The sequence below is a fragment of the Camelus bactrianus genome, chromosome X (genome assembly GCF_048773025.1).
Source record: "Camelus bactrianus isolate YW-2024 breed Bactrian camel chromosome X, ASM4877302v1, whole genome shotgun sequence".
Taxonomy (NCBI): domain Eukaryota; kingdom Metazoa; phylum Chordata; class Mammalia; order Artiodactyla; family Camelidae; genus Camelus; species Camelus bactrianus.
In genome coordinates this window covers 115,124,972-115,145,729 of record NC_133575.1, presented here as the reverse complement: position 1 = coordinate 115,145,729, position 20,758 = coordinate 115,124,972, and the positions used below count along the sequence as shown (strand labels likewise).

The following is a 20,758-nucleotide window of genomic DNA, read 5'->3' as shown; positions in this document are numbered from 1 at the left end:
GCCTCCTTCACTTGAACTTGCTTGGATCTTCCTTTGCCTTCTTCCAGCAATGGTTCATCACTTTAAGACTGACATTCCAGGCACACAGTGAATTTGGGTTAGGTTATCCACACACTCCCTACCCCTGCTTCCCTCCCTTGTGCAGACAGCTGGGAAGATGGTCTTTTGGGGGCTTGACCTGAGAGCTAACCACGTTTCCTACAGGGAGCACACCTGCCCTTAAGGAGAGAAGGAACTCACATGCACAGCAAATGGGCACCGTGCCCTGGAGCCACCAGGCTCAGCTCCGAAGGGACGCATGAGGCATGGGCATTGTCTCCACAGAATGGGTGGCACCAAGCCAACTGTGTCAGGCCTCAGCTCTCCAGAGAGCCCGGGAAGGGCGGTATTGCTTCCAGGTTCCGAAAGCCAGTTATGAGTTCCCGGCGAGTTGTAGTAGAAGGCAATTTTTATTAAGAAGTGAAGCTGTGACAATGTTAGCACAAAGTTAACCTGATCTCAGCTTCCCACAGGTGGGCTGCTGTTCCCCAGAGGGTTCCCCAACATGACTGTGGAGCAGGTGCTGGGTCCCCAAGGCCAAGGCCTCAGAATTCTTGCAGCTGAAGACAGGACAGCTTCTTACTAGATTGCAATCCATGCAGGAAAATATTTCTTGGCAGACGAAGGGTGCTTTAACTTGAGCAGATTCTGCAGCCCAGCTGCCCACAGTGGGATAGGTGTGTGCAAGGCTGAGTGGGGGCTGGGGGCTGGGGACAGCGGTCACCCGCTGTGGCTGGGCTGCTGTCACACTAGCACACTAGGGATCATGGAGATCATGGGCTGACTTTGTGACACAACTTTCAAGAAACAGGTTGTGCTCGGCCAATAATTACAAAAAGAACTTATCGGGAAAGAAAAGTAACTATCTACCCCACCCCTTACTCCTGGGGGCTCTGTGAGCCCCTCAGCCTCATCAGCGCATCTCCCATTCTTCTCTGAAGGCTTCATGAAAGTCCTCCTGGCGCTGCTACTCATCCAGCTCGTCCAAGTCAGACTGCTCTACAGACATGAAGTAGCTGATTCGCTCTGGCCCAGAGAAAGTCTCTAGACCCAGAAAGCCCTGGTCTTCTCCTTCAGTAGCTGATTTCTGCTGGGAAAAAGGAGGACAAGGTGGAGTCCTTTGCTAGAGTCCCTGGGCCCATTTCCCAGCAGTGGAAGGATGTCTTTAGTTCAAGTCAGCAAGCCTGCAAACTGCTGGTACAAGTGGGAGCTGGGGAAGATGGGGCTTCTCCCTGCTTCTCTCTCCCAACAGCATCTTGGCTTAAAGACCAGCAGCAGAAGCAGGCCTGGGCTCTCCCAAACTTACCTTAACATCTAGGGCTACTGGGCCCTGTGACTGGCCCTCCCAGCCCAGGTTCCCTACCAGCCACGACTAACCTTGGAAGGTCTCTCCCCGCACCTCCCTTTGGACCTAGCCATCGCTCTGCTCAGACTAAGTGACTTCCATGCTGAGCCTGATTGGCAGCTACCTGAGAATGTGGCAGGGAGAGGTAACAACACACTCTGGCTGTGGACAGGGAAGGAGGGACAGACACAGATGGCATTACAGAGAGTGGGCTGTGGGAGTCTTTTCTGCTGGAGAAGGAGAGATCCCTTGGGCTGGGTTTTGAAGGTAATACAAGATTTCAACAAGTGGAACTCAAGGGAGTGGAGGGGAAGGCAGAAGAGACAGAAGGAGCAGGACTGGGCTATGGGCAGAAAGCTGAAGGTGTCTGGGCACCCGAGCGAGGGAGGGTACAGAGGGTGGTAGTGCTGAACCAGAGTGGGGTGTGGGGAGCCCCTGGAGTCCTGTGGACGGGGAAGCTCTGACACAGGCCTACCCTTAGCCGCTGCACTGCGTTCTCCCATGCGGGGAAACTTCCAGGGTCCCCCTTTCCTCACTGCCCTGGAATATCTGCTCAGCCTTGTCTCAGTTTTGTGTCTCAGGGCCCATCCAGAGGGTTAAGTGCCTTGAGAGTGGGCAGGCAGCAGGGCCCCCCCAGAGTCTGGCTTGGTAACTAAACCACAGGGCCCAATGGTCGTTGGATCTCTTCATGTGGACAGTCCCTCTAATGGATCAACTTTCTACAGGGCTGGTGGCCCAGTTGGTCAAGGTGCATATGTGAAATTAATTATACCTTTAAAATATCCAAATATTTAAAATACTCAAACTCCTTCATTCTGCTTTAGTTTACTGAGGTTATTTTTCTTCTTCTTGTTAGTTTTTGTTTTTGTTTTAAAAGAGGTTAAGCTCTGCCTTGGAAACACGGCCCCTTCAGACAGTCCCCAAGGTGGAGTCTGCCCTGCCAAATATGGGGCCCTCCACAGATGGGTATTGAGCACATTCAACAGATTTCTTGGTTTATGTTCAGTATAAGGAAACACACCTGCACTAGGCCTTGGGTTTTGTGTCAGAACTAAAGATGCAGAAGTTCCAAAAGGGGACTGGGCTGGGGCACTGAGCTCAGCATGTGGCAGGACTCCCTTTGCCCAGGTAACATATTTTTGAGAAGTTTCCAAGTCAGATTGCATTCAGTATCCATGAGGGCAGCTCCCTCTTTCATGGAAGCCTCTCCCCGTGACGGCTACCTCCATGTGAGTCACCACCCTCACATTTATTTGAGCTTTGAAGTGTGGATTTCCGGCCTGGAGCATATGGGGAATGGGTCCAGGCTCCGGGAAGACCCTCCCTACCTGGGCTGGGGGGCAGAAGAGAAGTAGGTGATATACCTGTGCCCAGGTGACCTGGTCCTGCTGGACGGCCTGCTCACTAGGAGCCCAAGTATTCACTCGGAGGGAATGGTGACGCCGTGAACCATGCAGCTGCGGCCAAAGTTGGACATAATCCTGCGGGGTCTTCAGGGTGACTAACTTTGAGTCACAACTTATGGGAGAATGAGGAAAGCTTGTAGAAGAAAGCATCTCAGAGACCGGGTTGTGTGGCAGTGGCAGTGGACTCATGCGGGGCCCCTGCTGGGCCTCAGGAAGGAAACTGGAATAGAAGAGACATGTAACAGGGACATGTATCTAGAAACAATGGCCCAGGAGACATTGTCTTGCTTATTGGTAGGGGCTTAGGGCACATCTGGGTTTGATGGCTAAAGCAGGATTGACCTGCTCCTGCTCGCACTTCGGCCTGAATGAGACTCCATTTGACAAAACAAAGTGGGTGTAAACGGTGAAGAAAATGAGTCAGTTGTAGCAAGTGGTTTTGTTTCTATTACTAGGACAGTCCTGGTTTTGCCACTGTGGTGACTTCTATGGCCTTGTGAAAGTCACTGTACCTCCCCCAACATCAGCGACTCACCCCTTGTCACTAAAGGACTAGCAGCTCAGAGGGGCCAATGCTCCTTCTATAACCTGAAGTCTGGAGGTCCTGTGATAAATGGACATTTCTGAGCATCATCCCAGACTCTGAATCTTCACTTCCACAACCTCCTCAGGTTGATTCGGATGATCAGGCCAGGGAGGAACATGGCACTAACTCACCCCACCTGTCAAGGTCACTGATCCTAAAGAAAGGCCCAGAAGGAAATCCAGAGAACTCTGGGCGACCTGCTTGGAGAACTGGCATTCATTCAAAAATATTTATTGGGTACCAGGTATGTGCTACGCAACCCTTCACTGCTGTGCAGAACCTTCTTTCTCTGGCATTTGGGGCCAAATATTTTATCAGTGAGCAGAAAATGTGTTCGTGTCCTCACACTGCCTCCCAGGACTCGGTCCTTCTGTGTTCTTGGCTCTTTAGGGATCCGACAGCAACTGTTTCACACCCGCTTCCTCCATGGTAGATTGTCAATGCCATGGGAACCCTGTCACCTGATCTACTGTGATCGCCAGATCCCATGAAGTGGAAGAAGGAAGCCAGGAGCCAGGAGTTATCCAGCTGGGGACACTCAAGACTTCCCTATAGACACTCTGTGCCATGATACATGGATGAAACCAAGTGATTTCAAGATCTGTATGCTAATTCCCTAGCTTGGAGACCTCATCTTCTCTTCCATCAATACATGCTTGGCTATGCACCAGGCACATGGTGGCGGGGGGTGGGGGGTCAGTGACCAGAGAGCAAGATGCTTTGGATGAAGGGACTTTTGGTGCCCTGTGCGCAAGTTTCAGGCAGGGTGTCCAACCACAAGCCCTTACTACCATTCCAGGCACTTCTTACCTATGACTCCCATCTTTCTGGCCTCCAGGGTTTTCATCTTGATTGTAGCCAGAGGGCTGTTGCTCTGCTAATAATTGGATGGGAACAATCATAGGCGGGATCTGCATAAATATAACAGTGTTACCACAGAGGGGCACAGAGAGGCCACTTTGGCTTGGCATGTGCAGTTGCACCGTCTGGTTTTCCACAGTGGCATTCTGTTCCTGCAGCTGCTCCTGCAGCCTCTCCTCCTGCGTCTGCTGCTCCTGCTGCTGCAGGTATTGCTCCTGCCCCTGAAGGTGCTGCTGTATCAAAAGGAAACGGAGAGGCATACTTCACTGCCTGCAGGAGCCTCTCAGAAACTGACCCCTCGCGCTCCATTCTCCCAAAACAGAAGACAACAGTAATCTGGCCTCTCTGGGCACAGTGGTCTGGGTGACCATCTACTTGTTTCGCTGGGCATTAGTTGCAGCCACACTCCTGGCTGTGAGAAGCCACAGTCCCACCCAATATATACAGGTACCAGTGCATATGTGTCCAGGTCCAGTTTGCCAGGATTTTTTAAAAAATCTCAGTCAAACGAATTGCAGCCAAATGAGTAGCTGCTGCCCACTCAGGGGAAACAGGGGAGCCCACAATGTCATGAGAACGAAATCCTCTTTCAGCTACACATGAAACAGCTACAGATGAAACAGGATTTCCCTACCTGGATAGAGGCAGCAGAGGGCTCCTCAAGCTCCTCAGGGAATCTGAGAGCAGGCGATGAACCACAGAGAAGTGTGGACTCCCTGAGATCTGAAAAGGATCCCTTCATCTGTTCAGTGCATTGTTTCTTCGGTGGCGGCTCCAAAGACTGGGGCCCAGGACTGTCAATGGGGCGTGACGTGGATGGCTGCATCTGTAAAGATACGGTATGACAAAGGTCTTATTCGAGGGCCACGCCTTTCCTTTAAGGCACAAGACAGCTGGCCGTAGAGCAAGACTGCCTATCGGCAAGCCCACAGGAAGCTTTGGCGACATGTGAGCCACATCTGCCACCCCCAGAGCTTAGCTGGGCCCATCTCAGATCCTGCAGCCAAGAGAAAAGGAGCAAAGCCTTAAGTGTGTGCTGAAGATCATTCCAGATGTCCCAGGCAGATAGGAGGCAGCAGCTGTCACTACTAGCAGGCTCTGTTGACTGACTCCTTGAAGACTGTTAAGGTCCATTTTTCCTCTCCCTTCTGTCAGTTACATGGAACTGGTCTCTGACCTGAAGCTTGCAATCCTGCATTGCCTGAAGCTGCTCAGTCAACATCTCCAGTGCATCCCTCTGGCTTCTAATGTCAGCCTGCAGCATCTGAGTCTTCTCCTCCAGCTGTTCACTGAACATCTTCATCAGTGTCAGCTCACGTCTGTTGATGTATGATACAATTGATGGTGGTATTTGCAATGACTGTGGGAGGAATCACATATGGTTCATCATACATAGGGCCACTAGGTGCTCCAAATTCTACCACATTGTTTTATTTCCAAATTTTGAAAGACTGAGAATGTGAACGATGGCCCTTCAACCCTGATTTCATTCATTACTAGAAAGGTTGAAGAAATGGTTAGGGAATACAGGAATTCTATATCAGAAATGGATCATGGGGACTATTTAGTTTAAGTTTTCCCTCTAAGCAGAAAGCCTTGGAATTGGCCCAGAAGTCCTAAGTGAAATAGTCAGAGTGCAGCAGGTCAGATCACAAGGGAGACATGTGGGAAACAGCCATCGGATGCCCCTTCCAGCAATGCAAGAAGAAGACTGCTCAATGCGCACTTCCTGGATTCCAGGCACTCGTCTAAGCACAGTACATAATTCACAGATCTGACTTTCATGAGGCCCTATAAAGTAGGTACTGGCCACAAACACTTACAGTACTTGGAGGAATGCTCTCCTATTGGCCCTGGAAATCTAATTTTAACTTCAGTACCAGCCTCAGACCTGGAAATAAACAACTGTACAGGGTTATGAAATGAGAGACTGTGTTGGGGCACAAACTGATGCTTCAGGTTGGCTGGAATGGAGGGGATGAGGCAATCACATGTGGAAGGGAAGCCAGAAAAAGAGACTTGTACAGACCAAAGAAATTAAGGTGGCCAGGGAACTTGAATTTTATCCATCGCTCACCTTGCAAATGATCAGGAGGAGTGTTCTAAAACACAGATCTGATTGGGGAAGTTACATGCTCAGATTAATGTTGTAGAACATGCTTTCTGGCAGCAGTGAACTGACAGGAGAAGGTAAGTTTGGAGTCAGAGAGAAACTACTTAGGAGGCTGTGGAGGTAATTCAAGGGCGAGAGACAGGGGCCTGAAACAGACCAGAGGCAAGAGACAGAAAGGAAGGGTCAGGGGAGTGTCCAGGATGGCAGGGTAGGAGGACCTTGAGCTAACCTTCTCCCATGTGTACACCCAAATTACAATTATCTACAGATCAACTATTGATGAGAAAGTCCTGAAGACCAGCAGAAAAGATCTTCTACAACTAAAAATATAAAGAAGGAATGATAAAGAGACAGGAAGGACAGGCAGTCGTAGTACAGTCAAGATCCATATCCGGGGGGGGCAACCCACAGGTAGGAGGATAATTACAATTGCAGAGGTTCTAGCCAAGGAGGGAGTGGTCCAAACCTCACATAGGGCTCCCCAGCCTGGGGATCCTGCACCAGAAAGACAAGCCCCCAAAACATTTGGCTTTGAAGACTAGTAAGGCTTACTTTCAGCAGAGCCAGGGGCTTGTAGGAAATAGATATTCCACTCTTAAAGGATGCACACAAAATCTCACATGCTCCAAGACCCCGGGCAGAAGCAGTAATTTGAAAGGAGTCTGGATCAGACCCACCCGCTGGTTTTGGAGAGCCTCCCAGAGACACAGAAAGCAACTGGAATTCACCCTGGGGACATACAGGCTGGCAGCAGCCTTTTTGGGGAGCTCATTCTACCACGTGGACACTGGTACTGGCAAGCACCATTTTGGAATCTTCTCTCTAGCTTATTAGCTGGACCTGTCCTGCCCACCATCTGTTTTCACCAGTACTGGGATGCCTCAGGCCAAGCAAACAGCAGAGAAGGGACACCGCCCCTACCCACCAGCAGGCTCGCTGCCTTAGGAACATCTGAACTCCCAGTTACCCCAGGGCCTGACCCTATCCAGCAGAAGGCTCAGGACATGAACCTGACTACCAGTGACTCAGCACTAATCCCAGGACCTCCTGGACCCCCACCCTGCCTACCAGCATGCCAACAACAGCTCTGGGACCCCAAGGGCCCTGCAGCCAGAGACCTTGGGACCCAGATCTACCCACCATATACTGTCACTAGCCCCGAGAACCCCTGGGCCCAAGCCTTACCCACTGGCAGGCAGACACCAACCCCAGGACCACTGTAGCCCCACAGACTGCCCTGTTAGGACCTAGCCCACCAACCAGCAAACTGGCATCAGCTCTGGGACACCTTGATCCCCAGCTCTGCCCACCAGCAGGCCAAGACCAACTCCAGGACCCCCAGGGGCCTGCAGCCAGAGACCCTGGGACCCAGCTCTACTTACCAGCAGGATGACACCAGCTCTGAGACATCTTAGGCCCCTCAGCCAGACCCCTAGGATCTAGCCCCACTCTCCAGTGGGCTGACACCAGCTTTGGGACATACCAGACTCCTCAGCCAGCCACGTCAGGAACTGGCCCCACCTACCAGAAGGCTGATACTAGATCTGGGACCCCCAGCCCTGCAACCAGCTACCCTGAGGCAAAGTTCCACCCACCAGCAGTCAGCAGCCTCTGCACGAGGCAAGGCCTGACAACCAACCAGACCAGGGGCCAGCCATACCTTCCAGACCACTCACAGAAAGTAGGTCACTATAAGATAAGGGACCACACAGCCCACATAGTGGGCAGCCCTAGGGAACATAGCTCTGGTGAGCAGAGGGGAGTGTGCTGCTGGGACGCATAGGTTGTCTCCTACAAAAGGTCACTTCTCCAAGACTGGAAAATGTAACCAGCTTATCAAATACATAGAAATAAAACAGTGAATTAGGCAAAATGAGGTGACAGAGGAATTTGTTCCAAATGAAGGAATAAGATAAAACCTCAGAAGAACTAAATGAAGTGCAGATAAGCAATCCACCCATTAAAGAGTTCAATGTAATGATGAAAAAGATGATTAAAGAACTCAGATATATCTTCCACTTAAGGAACAGGATGGCCCTGTAGCTATTTAGCTCAAGCTGTCCAGTCTCCCTTCTCCAGTGCCTTCCACTAATGACCCTGTGATGTTTTCCAGTCCTTCTCCACCTTGCTGCCAATTTTATGGGTACACGCCAGTCCGTCAATCCATGGCACCCAGAAACAAGCCTATCACACCATCACATGCAGAGCTAGGTTACACATGCTAATTGCTGGTTATTTTGACTATTTTAAACAAAAGTTGAAGGGCCGGTACAGGGTTATGGGATAAAAAAAAAAAAGGGTTATTATGGGATTATATGAAACCAGGTGTGTGAAACTTTGTAAAATTGTAAAGCACTATAGAATTTAAAGAATCTTTCATTCAATTAAAAACTATTTTTAAAAAAGGTGATCAAAAATTAGCTTTAGTCTTCCAACACTTAAATCCTCGCTCTATAGTGAAGAAAGAAAAAGAACCCTTAAATATTTATATATGCTCTTCAGGGCTCCTGTGTTACCAAGATGATTAGCAATATACCTCAATTTACACGATGTGTAAATTAATATGATATACTCCTGAAAAATCAAATCTATTTTTGAAAATTAATTTCTATTTTAAATTCATTAAAGGAACCGGATATTTATGAAAAAAATAAAATTTAAATATAAATTAATTCAAAGGAGAAGAGAAACCTATCAACAGCAAAAGGGGAACCACAATTTCTTAGCATAAATGAGACATAAATAAAGATAAATGTATTTCTACAGAAATTTTCTTTTAAATAGTGCAAAACATTTTCATATCAGTCCAAAAATTCCTGCAAGGCAAGCAGACCATTTCAAGGTAGAGAAACTGAGGCCCAGGGATGTGCCAAGGCCACACTGCTGGGGCTTAACTGTTTTCTAGCCCTCACTTGTCATCAGAAGAGGATGCCTTTGGTACTAGGAATGAAGAGACTTGTCTAAGGCTTGGTAATTAATGCAAACAATTCCACATAACAGACCATGATCTCATTATCTTGGCTGCCAATCCTGATTATAATAATCCTGTCTAAAAGAAAATATGATCATCCAAATCTGTTATTATGCACACAAATTTGGACGTAGAAGAGCAACAGAGTAGTTAATCTGTTAAATTGTTTTGAACCATACAGTGGTTCAAATTGGCCTTGAACCATACATTGGTGCTGACAGTTGAAGATTGGATATATCTAACATTCTGAAAGGGGTGCTTCTAACCTAATAACAATTCCATTGGGGAAACCTAGCTCGTGGTAGGGAAGTGTTGGTATAGGTAGGCAGGAAAGCCATCCTCCCATGAGACTCTTAAAAGCATGGCTCTTAAAAATACAGCCTTTTCTTAGTAGTTAAGCTTCTATCTGGCTCAAACTTTCTCTCAAGCACAAAGTGTCTTCGCATGTTTTACATTAAGAGGAGAACAGGAATTTGGTCCTACTTAACGAACCTCCAATCTCCCTGTTGACTAGGGCCCACCGGATTCTCTGCTGCTCAGAAAATTCAGTACAACAAAAATGCTGATACAATTTCAAAAAACAAAGAACATACTATCTGCAGAGTGAAATTGAGTACAAGAGTGAAAATTCAGGACTTTGCAGGGTTAATAGTACAGACAAACATGTGGAGCAAGGCTCCCAAAGGTACCTCATCACTGATGTCAGTAATCACACTGGAACATGAGATGATCTCCTGCTCCACACTGTCATCCTGATCCTCCTGGTCCACCTGGTCCATCTGGTCCTCTTGGTCCTCCTGGTCCTCCTGGTCCACCTCATCCTCTTGCTCCATCTCGACCACCTCCTCCACCTCCTCCACCTCCTCCACCTCCTCCACCTCCTCCACCTCATCCATATAATCCACATATTCCACCTCACGTTCAAATTCAAAGTTCTGCAAAGATGATGTAGCTGAGGAAGAAAGGACAATGGAATTCATGATCAGAAAAAGCAAAAGTACTAACACTATCAAACAGATTATACAGATTTCTGTTTATTTTCTGTTATGAATTATAAAAGCAGGAAAGTCCAGTTTTATTCCATGTTAAGGAACAGATGTGCCAGACACCAGGAGGAATTCAGAACATTACTTAAAAATCTGTTCATATTTGAAAATGAAGTAAAAGGAGGGAATGTCTAAGTTTACCTCCACCCACCCAAGTATAAGTGGGCCCCCACCCCATTCATGTTAAGTGTCTTTTCATTATAAAATTTTTTTGGCTCTGCTTCTGGAAATTTGATACCTTCCAATTGATAAAACCAAATCAAACTTAGTCATAAATCACTTCTGAAAAACTAGGTTCCGTGTGGGAGGTGGGTATATCTCAGTGGTAAAGCACATGCTTAGCGTGCACAAGGTCCTGAGTTCAATCCCCAGTACCTCCATTTAAAAAAAAGAAAAGAAAAAGTGGGAAAAAATGGCAAAAAAAAAAAAACCCTAGCTTCCCCAGAATGTGGGATCTTAAGAGTGCTTGAAGTGCTCTTAGAGTTGCTGCGGCATGACTTGCCTTCAGCAGCCCCAACAAGCAAAGTGGAGAACATTATTTGAACTATGCAAAATTGTAAAGCCACTTTGGGAAGTAGTTTGGCAGTTCTCATCACACACACTTCCCGTATGACCCAGTAGTCCCAATCTCGGGAATTTACCCAAGTGAATTAAAAACATATTCACACACAAAAAACTCCATGGTGATTATTTCTAATCACCAAAAACTTGGAAACAACCCAGATGTCCTTCTCCAGATGGATGAATTACAAGAAAAGAAAACCCACTGTGGTGCATTCATAAGATGCAGTACTATTCAGCAAGAAAAAAGGAATGAACCATTGATTCACACAACATGTATGAATCTTAAATGCATTTTGTTAACAAAGCCAGACCAAAAAGTCTAGATATTGTGATTCCATTTATGTGACATTCTGATGAAAGGAAACCAGAGATGGAACATAGATCAGTGGTTGCCAGAGGATGGGGCACAGCGTTTGAGTTCAAAGAGGCAGACAAAGGAATTTGAAGAGGTGATAGACATGTTTGTAGTGGTGGATATTTGGCTCTTTGTCAAGAAACTGTACACTTCAAAGAGTGAATTTTCTTGTGTGTAAACTAAATTGCTCTTTTACATTTTAGAAATCCCACTCATGAGTTCATGGACTTGGCTCCCTCTCCACCAAAAACAATTGTTTTCAAATGATTTTTTTATTCTCTTTTTTGGGGTGAGGTAATTAGATTATTTATCCATTTATTTTTTTATGGAAGGACTGGGGATTGAACCCAGGACCTCATGCGTGCTAAGCATGTACTCTACCACTGAGCAATACTCTCCCCCTGAAAGGCTATTTTAAACAAAGCTTTGAGATCGACAGCAATAATGGGCAAATGTTAACTGGAATATTTCAAAAATAAAGGTATTATTTCTATGTATGGAGATTCCACACTACAAATTATCTATGATGAGAGCAGCAGATTAGAGGACATAATTTGTATTTTGTATATACCACTGCTTTAAGTTTTGTACTTTTTATACAATTATATTTATGAAATGTCTTTAATATTGAAACTTCTGTAAGTAAATAACACTGTCTGGGGGCCACTATCTCTTTTGCTCTTTACTTACAATTCTTCTTATAGTACAGATTTTAAAAACAAGAGGTTTCTTTGGACTGCAACACTATGCCATAGCAGCAAAGGCTGCATAAGTATGAAAAGAGAAGATGCTACTCCTCCAAGGACTGAGCTCTAATACCAATCTTTAGCTTAAAACTAAATGAGAGAGAATAATACCATGCCCAAGGACTTGAACCATTGATGAGATATTCACTTTCATTGCTCTTAAATCATCATCTCAAACAAGTTACAAAAGATGAAGCAAGTTAGAATTCACTCTCGTGATTTCACACCATTATACACAGACACTATCTTCATTTGAAAAACTGTAACTACTCTGTAGGCCACTATTTTTCTTCTGATAGTCCCCATCCAAATGTCTGAATGTACCCACCTGGCAGTTCAGATATACTTTCCAGGGAAGAGATGCGGGAGTCATTAGATGTATCAGACTCTATTTTAATTTCATAATCAGATTCTTGTGATCCATACTGCTCGACTGCTACAATATCAACTTGATCCTAAGAATTTCCAAAAGGGAAGGATGACATATCAATATGAAGATGAACACACACACACACACACACACACACACACAAAACAGGAAATACAAGCAGAACACAAACTTTGAAGCATTTCACATCATTTCTAACATCACTTCAATACATTCAATACGTAACATAAAACCATCATGAAACATGTACTTGAAAAGTATTGCTGTAAGATAACAACAAGCAAAAATGGTTATGGGTGCCATGTACTACACAATATCAAGACTGAGAAGAGAAACACAGTACAGATATGCTAAAAGCATAAGCATAAGAAAATTATTGCCAGTCAAAGGCTGTTTCAGAGGTATTGGTGAGATGCTGGTTCAGACAGGTGTGAAGGCTGTAGGAGAACTACACCCCCATTGATGGGGCCATTTTTCTAGACGTCCTACATGTGCAGCCTAGGCTTAAAGAAAGGAAAAGACTACTGGGGGGCTGTTTAACCACTACTCCATATTTTTTTACGCAAATTCAATTGAAACTATTATTAGCAAATGTTCTTTTACTATATAGCAGCAGAGAGATGGAAACGGCCCTGGAGAGCTTCTAGTGCAACCTCCCCACTTGAAAGTGTCAAAGAGGAGACGCTCAGACAGCAGGTTAGGAGCAGAGCAAGAGATATAATCCAGCAACTTCAAACCCAGCACCCCTTTCCCTCCCCCGGTACCTCAATTTAAGCCATTTGCTGCTTTAAACCATATACATTATATTTCTATTTAGTGATCCACTTCATTTCCGTAACAACTGGATCCTTTTTTAATAGTCTAGGGATCACTGCTCATATGAAATTTAAATATCTGGTTTAATAAATGAAAACTTTAAGGTCTCCACCAAAACATTAAGTTTGTGTGTTTGTTTGTTTGATTTGGACTGGATTAAGACATAGACCCATGCTGATTTTTCCTCAAAGAACCTGTTTGTTGGAGCACACTTGTCCAGATCAAATCCCGGCATTTGAATTTCAGGAAACTGTGCAACTTCACTGTTCAAGTCACTGTATTTTTTACTCTTTAAAATAATATGTTGCTGGGGAGGTGGCAATCTTTTCCTTATTTAGAAAAGATATTCTGCTGGATGGTGTTCATCAAGATGGGGTATGATCTTTCTCTGTCTTCTTGCTTCTGCTTTTTATCATAGCCATCTATCAATTTAATCACTAGCTCCTCCTTGTTTCCTGGCTGATTTTCAATAGAAATGTATACACTTGGGTATTAAGATGTCCACTTTTGTGCCTTTGTAACTTTTAGCCTATCAATATATATGTAGTGAGTTTAAATGATCTTGAATGATGGAATCATGGGCAGTAATGATACTTGGCCTGGGGAAAAGAACAGAGAAAAGAGACTATTTTGGAAACAAAAAGCTACAGTTTAAAATGCAATTAGGATGAAGACCTGAAGACAGTCTTTCAAGAGAGGCAGCTAGAAGCTAAAAAGAAAGATAAAATGAGCATGCATACATGGGGACAGGAAGGCAATCAATAAGCTTTTACAAGTTCAAGAGGAGTTCTGAATTCACTTTTGCTCCATAATTGTTTCCACGGATAGTTTGCTAAAGGATTTGAAAAGAGAAGCACGGCCTTTGAGGCTAGACACAAAGTCGGCTTTAAATGCGACCTCCAAAGCTTGATGATTCTGTGACCTAGAAATGAGTGTACCTTGTTGGGGCAGCACTCAAGAAGTATGCCCCTCAGTCTTCACATTTTCCCCATGATTAGCTTAATGTCAAAAGCGCTCTGCCTAATTGTTAAGAGATCCTTGCATTTTACTTTTTTGGGGAAAGAAGTGCTACAGTGCATTCTAGTCAAGACGACAGATTGAATAGATGCAGGGGAAATGCTAGGTAAAATAGAATAGAATTTTAAAAATATACTGTTTAAAAATTCTCTCTGGGTCCCACCTCTCCTCCACCTACCACCCTGTTTATGTGATTCCCTTGACAGCAAAACTTTTCAAAGGGAAGTACTCAGTATCTCCAATTCCACTATCCTCTCTTAAACCTCAATCAGATGTTATCTCTTTTGTCCCCATCTACACTCAGTCAAAACTTTTCTCAAGGTCACAGTGGTTTCCAGGTCCTAAATCTAATGGTCACTTCTGAATTGCCAACCCATCTAAACTATCAGCAGTGTTTGACACTGTTCACAACTCCCTCATCCTGGAAGTACTTTCTTCACTTGGCTTACCTCTTACCTCACTGGTCTCTTCTCAAGTCTCCATTGCTGATTTATTCTCTTCTTTCTAATCTCTTAACTTTGGGGGTGCTCCAGGCTTAGTCCTTGGTCCTTATCTCCATCTATACTTACTCCCTTGGTCACCTCATCCAAGTTTATAGCTTTAAGACCATCCATGTTGATGACTCCCATATTCTTATCTCCAGTCCAGCTTTATATTTCCCCTCAACTCTCTAATAGGCATCTCAAACATTTTCAAAACTGAGACCCTGTTATTACGCCTCCCAACAAACAACCCTAAGCCTGCAAATTCTTCCCACAGTTTTCTCCATCTCAGTGAATGCAACACTCTCCTTCCAGTTGCTCAGGTCAAGCACCTGACTCCTAGTCATCCCTAATTTCTCTCTTTTTCTCATACATCTCATCCAATTTCAGCAAATCCCAGGGCTCTACATTCAAATGTACATCTAGCATCTGACCACTCCTTATAACTTCCACTGTTACTACCCTGGTCCCTGCCATCATCATCACCTCTCACTTGGATGGCTGAGATAACCTCTTAACTGGGCCCCCAGCTTCCACTCTTGCCCCTGCTCCCAACAGCCTATTCTCAACATAGTGACTCTTTTAATAAACCAAACATATTGCATCATTCTTCTTTGCACAATTCTCCAATGGTTCCTCATTTCATTTAGAGTAAAACCCTAAATCCCTGCAATAGCTTCCAAGACCCTATTTGACATGACTGCCATCACATCTCTGACTTTATCCATACCTACTCGCCTTTGCACACTCTGCTCCAGCTATTTCTCTAAATACCAGGCACACATCTACCTCAAGGTCTTGCATTGGTTTATCCTCTTCTTGAGTCTTCCCCCAGATATCATCATAGTTAGCTTTCTCACTCCTTCAACCTTTGCTCATACTTAATACTGCGCTCACCCATCTGTTGCATTCCCAATCCTTCTCATTCTGCTTTACTTTTTTCAGCAGCTCTTCTCACCATCTAATATATGATTTATTGATTTAATATATTTCTCTTGTTTATCATCTATCTCCCTTTGTTGGAATGTAACCTCCTCTAGAACAGAAATTTTTCAATTTTGTTAACAAGTGTATCTATTCTGCTCACCTAAAACAGTGTATGTTTAAAAATGGGTATTGAATATTTTTTCAATGAATCTAAAATGGCCTTTAAAATAACATGTTTTAAGTGTTCAAAAAATAAAGAAAAGGAAGTCATAAAACAAAAAATAAGGCAATGTGAGAAAATAGGGAGCTTTGCTTTGAAAGTAGATGCCTCACTGTATAGTAAGAAACATAGATATTGGGACCAGACAGGCCTAGGTTTGAATCTTGGCTCTGCCACTTATCATGTGACTTGGCAAGTTATTCAACAGCAAGAATCCAAGATTCACTATCTGTAAAACTGGAATAATAATGTCCCATAGAGTTGTTGTGGAAGTCAAGCACCTAGCACACTGCTTGACACATAAGAAGTCTTCAATATACCTTAATCATAAGTACCATGTCACCCTTCCCACTCCTAGATTGTGTTAGGGCTGACCTCAGACCACGTTTTGGACACTTCAATAAGTATCTGTTGAATGAACACATGATGAAGCATCTAACATATAACAGTTGTAAAATCAATGGAAGATGCTTTCATGATTGCTCCCTCAGTCAGGTTTGTCCTGTCCTCTTCATTAACACATAATCAGCTTCTGAGTCTTATATATACCATGGCTCTTCTGCCCCACCCAGCCCCAGGTACATGCTCAAAGCCAGCTGCTTCTGAAAAATTGCCTGCCACCTCCAAGCACAATGGATTTGAGTGAAAAAGCAACTTGATAATGTACAAACTCCAATTTTGCCAAAATGCCTGTGTATTGTGACACAATTCAGGAGCAACAGATCTCTAGGGATGGATGACAGAATGTCAGTAGCTGGCATCATGAGTCACCTGAACTCATCGGGAAAGGAAAATATTTGGGATAGAGTCAATTAGGAAGAATCTGCTTTGGATTGGCATTGATGTTACTACTTAAGCCACTGTTGTCCAAATGGTGAGGTGGTGGTTTTGTGGAAAAACTTTGTTCTCAACACATTGCCTTGTTCTCAATTCCTTGGCAGTTAACAGCTGTTATCAACAGAACATGCTTCTTTCAATACAGCATTGTCTATAGTAACTACAGACAAATCAAAATATGATGGTCCCTGGCAGAGGCCAGTGTATGCTTTGTGTAGTTTTCTTCATGTTTCTTTTGCTTAGGTTTCGTTGAGATCCTTGGATCTCTGGGTTTATAGCTTTTATAAAATGCAGACAATTTTCTGGCCATCGTTATTTGAAATATTTTTCTGTACACTCTATACTTTGGAGACTCCATTTATACATATATTTTGCCACTTGAAGAGTTTCTAACAGCTAATTGATGCTCTTTTCTTTTTTTCTTGTTCTTTTTAAACTTTTTCTACTTGTGTTTAATTTCGGAGAATTTTTATTGCTTTGTCTTTAAATCCCCTAACCTACTAAATCAATGTTTAATCTGCCACCAATCCCACCCAGTGTTGTTTTACTCAAATTTCATCTTAAGATTTTTTTTTACCCATCTTCCATGTATCACTTAAAATTTTGAATATATGTAACACATATGTAAATATCCCTGTCCACTAATTCTGAAATCTGTGTTTGACCTGGGTGAGTTTCCATTGATTGGTTTTTCTCTTCAATAAGAGCCATATGTTACTGCTTTTTTGAATGCCTGGTAATCTTTGACCAAATGCCAAATATTAATTTCACCTTGTAGGGTATTGGATAATTCTGCATTCCTATAGTCTTCATCTTTGTTCTGGAACATAGTTAAATTATTTGGAAACAGTTTGATACTTTTGGTCTTGTCTTAATGATTTGATAGTCAGAAACAGAGCAATAGTTAGCCTAGGGCTAATTTTCCCCATAACTAAGGCAAGACCTTTGTGTGTACTCTTATTCCTCATGTCTTGCATATTATGAGGACTTTCAGTGTGGCTGGTAGACACAGGAAGAATTACTTGCCCTGTATGAATGCTGGCACTATTCCCTGTAATCCTCTTGGGTGGTTCTTCCCCTCATAGATCCCTGGCATCCTCTATCTGTGTAGCCCTCTCCCCTCTGGTACTCTGCTAGCAACCTTAGACTACCTATACTTTCACCTCAATTTACCCAACTCAGGAATTCCACTGGGATCCCTGTGTGTTCTTCCTTTTGGCTACATGGCCTGGAAACTAGCTAGGCAGTGAGCTATGGCAATAGTAGGGCTCACTTCATTCATTTCCCATCTCTTAAGAGTCCCTGTCCTCTGCTGCCTGATGTCTATTATCTTGAAGACTATTTTTATATATTTTGTCTGTATTATTTTTGGATGTTTTGGGTAGGAAAGTCAATCTGGTCCCTGTCACTCCATCTTGATTGGAAACAGAACTCCCCCAAATCCATAGTATATTGTTCAGTTACTGAAATGATTAAATTTGGGACTGTAGAAAGATGGAGTTTAAGGATAAGTGAAAGCCAAAGGGTATGGAGTAGCAGGTAAGCTGTCATTATGACTAAAAAATATATGTGATGGTGGACTGAGACTGAATGGAAATAAGCAAAATTAAATAGCAATTGTGCTATTGTGATAAGATTACAAATTTCTTTAAAAAATTAACCACTTACCTTTAACTATTAGTATTACTTAGGTTTTATACATTTTATAAAGTGAGAATTTTTTTAATTCAACTTTCCTCAAAACACTAAGTTGAAGGACTGGATTCTTCACACATGGCACCTACAGATCCTGGGTAAATGTTGACTGCCTGATAAAGTAAGGCAGTCAGCTATGTAGATGTTAGCCTGATGGCTAGAGCTATATGGATGTCTTGGCCTCTTTTCCCAGCATAACTGAAATTAGCTTGTGCATAAACAGAACATTGCTCTGTTTAAATTAACCTTTTTCTACCTAATTTCCTCACTGTTTCACACTTGAACAGAATGCTAGGTTAAGCAGAGGTACGTTTTCAGAAAGGAGGAAGTTTTATCTACTACTTCTATGGAACCCGGGTATATGCAAATCTTTTCAAGCAAAATCATGTGGAAGCCTGAAAACCAAAGTGAGAGTCCACAATTCCAACCTGTTGATACTGCTCTTGAAATCCCTTTACCAGACATTTGAAGAGTGTTATAAAAATAACAGAGTGCTTTAACATCCAATACTCATTTGTGCATCTTACATATGTGAGCACCTACATGTGCGGCCAGCCCTGTTCAAGATATTTGGGGATGTGCTGATGAACAAGACAGCTCCCGCTCTCATGGAAGCTCATTCTGCTGCAGGAATATAGATAATATATTAATAAATGAGGTTCCACTGAGCATTATTATATCCTTATGAGGTAGCCTGGCAGAGATTATTACCACTCCTGTTTTACAGATGAGGAAACTGAGGATCTCCATGGTAAAATAACATTCCCCAGGTCACATAATTGGTAAACAGCAGAATCAGGAATCGAACCCTTATCTCCTGATGTCTAGGTCATCTTTTCTCTCTCTAGTACTGTCACCACTGCAGTGAGCCAGCCTAGCAGCTACATTACATGCACCCACGGAGTGGCAGGTAAGGTGGAAGACTATCCATTGGGCAGGCTTTCTAGGATGCTTTTCCTGTTTTCTTGTATCTTTTTTTCTTAGTTTGATCTTATTGCCCAGACTAGAATTTCAGATCATTGAGGGGAGACCCAGGTTTCATATTTCTACTAATGTGTACCCTTATAAGATTCTCTAGAGTAACATCCTGTGAATGGATAATTGGCTGATACATTTGATGGTTTAAGAAAAAGGATGTGGGACAATCCAGATTAATTAGGGGTTGGGTTCTACTCATGATGGGATGATGCCATCTCTTGAGTCTAATCACCCAGCCTACAGTAACAGGCAGGTCAATAACCTTTCATTTCAAAATGCACTCACAAGTCAAAAAGACCTTCAACAATGTCTGGCATAATAGAGCTTAGCTTAGTTCTTTTTAAAGCTACTACAGGGACCATTCCAAGCGTGGCTGTTACTGGCTCTGAATGAGAAATGGCTACAAAATGGCAATGTGGAACACCACTTATGTGCTATGCCCATAGGGAGTATTTCTTGAAGTCAGAACCTTCTTATGTGGTCAAGGCAAGCAGAATTTGTCACTCCCTTGGGATAAGGATTATTTTGAGCTGATTATTTTAAAGAAACAGCAGCATAGGAGAAGCTGTGAAAACAAAAAGAAGTTACCCTTTTGTAAAAGATACTTATATTTAGAAGGAAAATCTCCATTTGTAAGGGTGTCTCCCTCTCTGTACCAGGGGAAAAAAGGATTTCTAAATTTCTAGAAACTGTTATCAATGCAGAAGGTAAGGACTTAAATCTACATAACAACCTTACTTTCATTCACTGTATCCCCACAACTAAGTCCCCACCCTCAACATATTCTTTTATCCTTAGCTGAAAATGGTATTTAAGATGGCCACTTGGGCCATTTTGGAAAGTTACTGAGTATTTCTGGGTCTCTCCCATGTATACAGGAGATGTATATGCTAATGAACTTCTGTTTGTTTTTCTCCTGTTAATACTGTCTTTTTATTACAGGGGCATCTCAGCCAGGAACCTAGAAGGGTAGACGGAAAATTATTTTCTTCCCCTACAACGGCAACACACATGAACTAAAATCACCATTATGGGAATAAGGGTCCAAGCTTTTACTCTATGGCTCTCCATGTACGTACTTCTGAGGCAGGAGCAGCAGGTTCAGCCTTCAGGAATTCCACTCCATAAATTCTTTGGCCTTGAATGCTTCTATAAATAGGCAAAAAGAGAAATGGTAAACACATCTCACTTGCCAATTAAATTTAAATTCTCTATAATACAGTAAAAATAAGGTTCTGTTAAAGAGAAAAACCATAGGGTCCAAATGGCATCATCTGTGCTAAAGCCCATGCTACCAAACCTAGATGTAATATCTAACCTAATTGCAGTTTTGACATAATCTTAATCTAGTTTGGAATTTCCTGAT

General features: G+C 43.5%; 1 protein-coding gene across 1 annotated transcript in view; it reads right to left on the bottom strand.

The window, feature by feature from the left end:
• Positions 1–1,006: 1,006 nt before the first annotated feature.
• PASD1 (PAS domain containing repressor 1) overlaps positions 1,007–20,758 on the bottom strand; it is a 64,926-nt gene continuing 45,174 nt past the window's right edge. The window contains exons 10-17 of the mRNA XM_074359004.1: positions 20,472–20,541; positions 12,361–12,487; positions 10,191–10,273; positions 5,415–5,597; positions 4,872–5,063; positions 4,187–4,470; positions 2,749–3,010; positions 1,007–1,129 (exon numbers count right to left, since the gene is read on the bottom strand). Of these exons, the coding sequence (XP_074215105.1) occupies positions 1,007–1,129; positions 2,749–3,010; positions 4,187–4,470; positions 4,872–5,063; positions 5,415–5,597; positions 10,191–10,273; positions 12,361–12,487; positions 20,472–20,541 (1,324 nt within the window). The remainder of the gene's footprint in view (positions 1,130–2,748; positions 3,011–4,186; positions 4,471–4,871; positions 5,064–5,414; positions 5,598–10,190; positions 10,274–12,360; positions 12,488–20,471; positions 20,542–20,758) is intronic.